General features: G+C 33.5%; 1 protein-coding gene across 1 annotated transcript; it reads left to right on the top strand.

Moving 5' to 3' along the window:
• LOC109223952 (uncharacterized protein At3g17950) lies at positions 2,533-3,964 on the top strand. Its single transcript, XM_019388459.1, has 2 exons — positions 2,533-3,153; positions 3,247-3,964. Exons 1-2 carry the CDS (start codon positions 3,070-3,072, stop codon positions 3,787-3,789), a joined length of 627 nt encoding a protein of 208 aa, XP_019244004.1. The 5' UTR covers positions 2,533-3,069; the 3' UTR covers positions 3,790-3,964.

The following is a 6,071-nucleotide window of genomic DNA, read 5'->3' as shown; positions in this document are numbered from 1 at the left end:
TCATGGATTTGGAAACTCCCTATCCATCCAAAAATTAAAAGTTTTATTTGGCTTCTATGCCACAATAGGTTACCAACGCGACTTTACTTAAAAAAAAAACTAATATCATCCAAGATGCAACTTGCTTTTACTGTAAAAGGGAGGAAGAATCAATCAAACACATTTTCCTTGAATGTGTAAATGCTATGAAATATTGGCAGGAAATAGGACTTATCCTCCTTATTAATCATATTACAAACTTTTCATCAACACAAACTTCGTTACGTAAACTAATTACCTATAAAAACATCAAACTACCTTTCAACATGAACCCTAACACCTACCTACCAATTAGTTTATGGAATATTTGGATTACCCGAAACAATAATCTTTATAATATGACTAGGGATAACATTCGCCTTAAATATACAACTCAACAAGCAGCGGAATACACTTACTTGGCTGCTTCTACATATAAGACTGATCATAAAACAAAAATTACTAAAAATGTTAAATGGAATCCACCAACTACACACTTCTATAAGCTCAATACAGATGGAGCATATTCAGACACCACTGCGGGGATAGGCGAACTAATTAGAAATTCCAAAGCTGAATGGATATTGGGCTTCGCAGGATCTGCACCACATGAATCATCCACCTTTGCAGAACTCTATGCATTGACACAGGGATTGAAGTTGGCATATGAAAATAACATAAGACACTGGAAGTGAAGGTGGATGCAAAGGAAATTACCATACTATTACATACTGACAATATTGCATTCTCTAACATGATTAATGATTGCAGGTACTATCTGGGCCAGCTAGGTAATCCTGTAGTCCAACATGCGTACAGAGAACAGAACATGGTAGCAGATCAACTAGCAAAGGCAGGCCACAATTTTGGAAATGACTATTCGCCAAGTGTTTTTGAAGTTGTTCCCACTTTTGTTGCGCAAATTTTTGACAAAGAAAAGGCATGTTTAGGAGAACCAAAATCAGGCCAATACAGTGCTTGGCAAAATCAAAGTGGCAATACAGATCAACTGCCCTCGTGTGTAATTAGTTGTCATGATGATAATTCCAATAGGATGTCCATGACAACCGTAAATATTAGTACCAGCTTACTACTTTGTCAATAATAATTAAATAGATATCCTATTGTTTCAATAATGTCCTTTGAAATTTAATGAATAAAATCTCTATTAAAATAATGAGACTTATATAGGCATCAAATAAGTTTTTGTGTTATGTATTATTCTTTATTATACTATCCAATATATAGTATATTTCATTGTTAATAGAAACTTTTATTAGCATATTACTTTATTTAAATTTTTGTATGTTACTTTCTTTTTACAATATAATAGAAGATTTTTATTTTTATTTATATTTTATTCTATTATTTTCAATAATATTTTTTGGATAAATAAACTATTTATTTTTAAAACTAGAAAAAATTATTTAAAAAAGAAATTTAAATTGCAATTTTTTATCTTTTGTAATTTTATTTTTTTATTTTAAAATAATTTAGAAACTCGTACTTGAAACTGCTCTCCAATTTGAATGGACAATTTTTTTTTATCGTTCTATTATTTTATAGATCTTTAAATTCAAAAAAATAACCAATAACTAGTTATTAACTAAATAACTAATTATTAACTACTTATGCCATGTGGCTTCATTCTACGCTGCCACTTAGCTTAAGGAGAGGACTTTTTTCTCGCCTTTTAATAGTATATAGATAATAGAAGATATATTTTTTTGTTTATATTTTATTCTATTATTCTCAATAATATTTTTTAAATAAATAAACTTTTTATTTTAAAAAAAAATAATTAAAAATAGAAATTTAAAATTGCAGTTTTTTTATCTTTTGTAATTTTTTTTATTTTTACAATAATTTAAAAATTCATACTTGAAACTACTCTCCAATTTGAATGGACAATTTTTTTTTTAATTTTTTTAATTATAAAATTTATTTTATTATTGTATAGATATTTAAATTCAAAACAATAACCAATAACTAATTATTAACTAAATAACTAATTACTAACTACTTATGCCATGTGGCTTTATTCTAGGCTGACACTTGACTTAAGTAGAGGACATTTTTCTCTGCTTTTAATAATATATAGATATAGATTTTGCTTGACTGTAATAAGTCTGTCAATTATTGCTAAAGAAATTCCTGTTTGTGTAACGATAAGCGTGATATTCATAGAATATGTACAATATTTTAAGTAAAACCTTCAATTTGCCTTGTAGCACGAATTTATTTAGTATTACAATGAAAATACCTTGTAATAGAGTAAAATGAACAAATAGCAAAATTAACTAATTTGAGGTTAAAGCTTAGGTGACTGATTGAAGATCATTAATCATGATTCGGTTGGACTGAAGTAGGTCATGATGTCTCTCGCTATCCCGCCACCTAAGCGGGTTCCCAGTTGGGTCGACCACGGTGGTCAGATTTTGACCAATACAACCGTAAGCTCCAATCATACGTTCTCCACTTAAGTCCCGTTTAATGATTTCGAAACTTTCATTGTGTCATCCATATGAAACTAATGTCAAAATCATGAGTTGTAAATTGTAGCTCCACAACACAAGTTTTTATTTTTATTTAAAAAACTAATGAGATGTGATGCATCAACCAACAAGAGGAGCAGAAAATAGGCCGAGAATCACATTATATGGGAGGGTTAAACAGTGAAAACCAGAAAAGTTGTGGGATTAAACAGTGAAATCAGAGAAGTTGTTGGATTAAACAGTGAAAACCAGAAAAGTAGATCATTTTCCCACAGAGGAACATGGACTTTTTTGCTCCACTCTTCCACCAAGAAAGGTATGATTGCATAGTGTGCCCCTAATTTAACACCCACCCTCCCCTCCCCCCCCCAAAAAAAAAATTGCAGGACCAGTACTGATGCACAAGAATTACACTGTAAACCCAACAATACTTACACACAATACTTCCAGGGTGATGTACTGTTCTCTTACCCCTTTCTGCTCATCCTCAAACTATATGTTATAGCTTCCTACTGGTAATATATTCCCCAGAGAATTGAAGCCCTAATTAGGAAAAATGTTGGATCCGGCGAGTGATTTGGTACCACCACCTTCTTCTCCCACAATTTCATCAGTTTCTTCTTCTGATCTCGACACTGAGGTAACTAGTTATTGCTTATTCAGTTCCCTAACTGCATATTGTGTATGTGAAATGTGTTTGAAGTTTACGGTTAGGGTTTTACCGTGTGACCAGTCTACAGGTTCATTTTTTCATGATCGGAGTATAACGTTAGGGACGCTCATGGGAGTTACATTCCAGGCGATCACGTTTAGAGCTCCATCGATGACTCAGAACCGTCAATCGAACGTTGAAAGCTTCGTCGGCGCGGGGAGTTCTCGGAAGAACAGAAAGTCGAAGAAGAGTAGGGTGGCGGCGGTGGCCGCGGCGGCGGAAGAGGAGGAGCGCCGGAATTGTCGACGGCGGAGGTGGTGGAGGCTTTGCAGAGACGAGTGCGACTCCAAGCCTGCGTCGCTCGGGGAGTATCTCGAAGTCGAGCGGAGGTTGGGAGACGGAGCGATTGACGGTGGTGCGGCCGCCGCTGCAGCGGCGGAGCTTGAAGGTGTTGTCATTGACGCTCAGCCGACAAACGGAAGGACGTTATTCGCCGACGGGAGAGTTCTGCCGCCGGTAGAAGTTGAGGAAGAATCATCGTCGGCGGGAGCTTTGGGGTTGTGTAGATTTTCTGTGGCGTCACTCTCCGGAATCTGTAGCCGTGGTGCTGGCTGCGTTGGATAAGCATAAGATAGACTTATCTTTAAATTTTTGATTTGTCATTAAATGTGTTTAAACTTTATCATTAATATAGTCATTAAGAAGATGCAGAAACTCAGAGAACCAGAAAAGAATACAGTAACATCGTCCGTATTAGCCACGTGGCTGTCGTTTATTCTTGTTCTAATTTCTATATTTATATTGTCATGAGTATTTATTTGGATTTATTCTACTAAAGGAAAGGCTAATTTCGGACCTAGTATTTGTTCCTATCTCTTTAGGAGGGATACGAGAAACTGGGCTAAGAAAAAGGATGAATACAATATTTGACAAATTACACATAAAATTTTATATTCAACTTTTCTTGAGTATAATGTCGTGAGATAGTTCAAAAAGGGAATATAATTAGTGATGATTTATCTAGTCTATTTTAATTTGTTTGAGATTGTAGTACAGTTATTGTTGTGTACTCATATTACTTCTTCTTGATCTTGTCTGCTTTTCTGGTCCTCGTTTACTTATATTTATAAAGAAATCTAATCTGTACTAAAGACTTATAGCCTATTTGGCCAAGCTTTTTTTTTGGCCAAAGTGCTTTTCTTTTTTGCCAAAAGCACTTTTGGCCAAAAATTGAGGTGTTTGGCCAAGCTTTTGGAAGGAAAAAAAGTGCTTTTGAGGAGAAGCAGAAGCAGTTTTGGAGAAGCAAAAAAAAGTAACTTCTCTCCAAAAGCACTTTTGAGAAAAATACACTTAGAAACAGTTTTTTAAAGCTTGGCCAAACACTAATTGCTACTCAGAAGTGCTTTTCAAACTAATAAGTCAAATACAAACTGCTTCTCACCAAAAGTACTTTTGAGAAAAGCACTTTTGAAAAAAAGCACCGCTCAAAATAAGCTGATTTTTGCAACTTGGCCAAACGGGCTATTATTTGGGTGAAGTACTATTGAATGCTATATATTACCAAGGTTTTTTTTTTACTCTTAGCACGCGCCAGAAACTATTTATATTCTGTAGCTAATAATATATATAAAATTTATATAATTTTTATATATATATATATATATATATCGACTATTATTTTGAAAGTGGCCATACATTATCATTTTTCCTATTACAAACTTGAAGAAAACACCCTTTAGCGGTTATAAGTCACCAGCTGGCAGTAGATCACTGTCGATACTAAAGTTATAATCACAAGCATAATAAACACCTATGTCTGAAACAACAAGCAAACTGTGTTGCTGCAAAAGCTTTACAGGTAGCAATAGCATTACCAGATTTGAGGTTGTATGCTAATATATGACCAAAAGAAATTCATATGTAACAACGAACAATATATTATTTACAAAACTTTACATCAAGGTGAAATTAAAAACTAAATAAATAAACTTATCAGTTGTCTGCGTAACATTTCCTGAATATTTTATTTCGTGTTTTAGTTAGTCAGTACTTGAGTTCAGGATAGTAAAGTAATAACATAACCTATTATTTGAGCTTGCGCATCTGATGCCCCAAATGATAAAATATTCCTAAATTCTCTTTATCTGATGCCCCAAATGATAAGATGCTCCTAAATACTCTTGCAGGGTGGATCTAGTAGTTTACATGTGAATTTATTTTTAGCCTATACTTGTATTTATTTACGTAACATTACTGGAAATACTGAAAAATATAGAATCACGAACTCATAATTTAAATAAGATAATGAGTTTAATAGTTGAAACTTAAATTCTAAACCAATATAATAAAGTTTTAAATCCGTCTCTGCTCTTTTGCATTATCCCACTCATCTAGTGTATGGGGTCCGAAATTATCTTATTCCATCCGATCATATCAAGATTCAAGATTAGTCTTCGAGATTGCAAAATTTTTCACATCAGGACAAAAACGAGAATGGATTTTAGCTACCTCGTTTCTGTTATCCAGTTTGTCTTGTACTCTTCTTTAGGATTGGAACTTTGACTGAGCACGACATCTGATGAACCAGTCACGTGAATAGTTCATGTATCTCATATGGATTGTGGAAAGGAACAGCTAGCCCGATAAATCTTGCTGGGGGCCTTGGAATATTGAATGTGGGCCTTTCCTCTTCGTTAGATGGGCTTTGTCTCTCTTCAACTTTGGACAAATTATACTTGCTAATCAAATATACAATATATATATATATATATATATATATATATATATATATATATGAAAGAGATTTTTTCCTATCTATACCATATATGAAACTTTATTACCAAAAATATTTATATTATCTAAATTACCCGCCTAGTCCACATTTTTCCTACAATTTATGTACCATT

Source organism: Nicotiana attenuata, chromosome 3 (assembly GCF_001879085.1).
Source record: "Nicotiana attenuata strain UT chromosome 3, NIATTr2, whole genome shotgun sequence".
Lineage (NCBI taxonomy): Eukaryota > Viridiplantae > Streptophyta > Magnoliopsida > Solanales > Solanaceae > Nicotiana > Nicotiana attenuata.
The sequence above is the reverse complement of the archived record's forward strand: the minus strand, read 5'-3'. Positions and strand labels throughout refer to the sequence as shown.

Coding starts and splice junctions, on each gene's coding strand:
- LOC109223952 (XM_019388459.1), top strand. CDS start 3,070: ATGTTGGATCCGGCGAGTGATTTGGTACCACCACCTTCTTCTCCCACA. Junction 3,154..3,246: donor CTTCTGATCTCGACACTGAG/GTAACTAGTTAT, acceptor CCGTGTGACCAG/TCTACAGGTTCATTTTTTCA.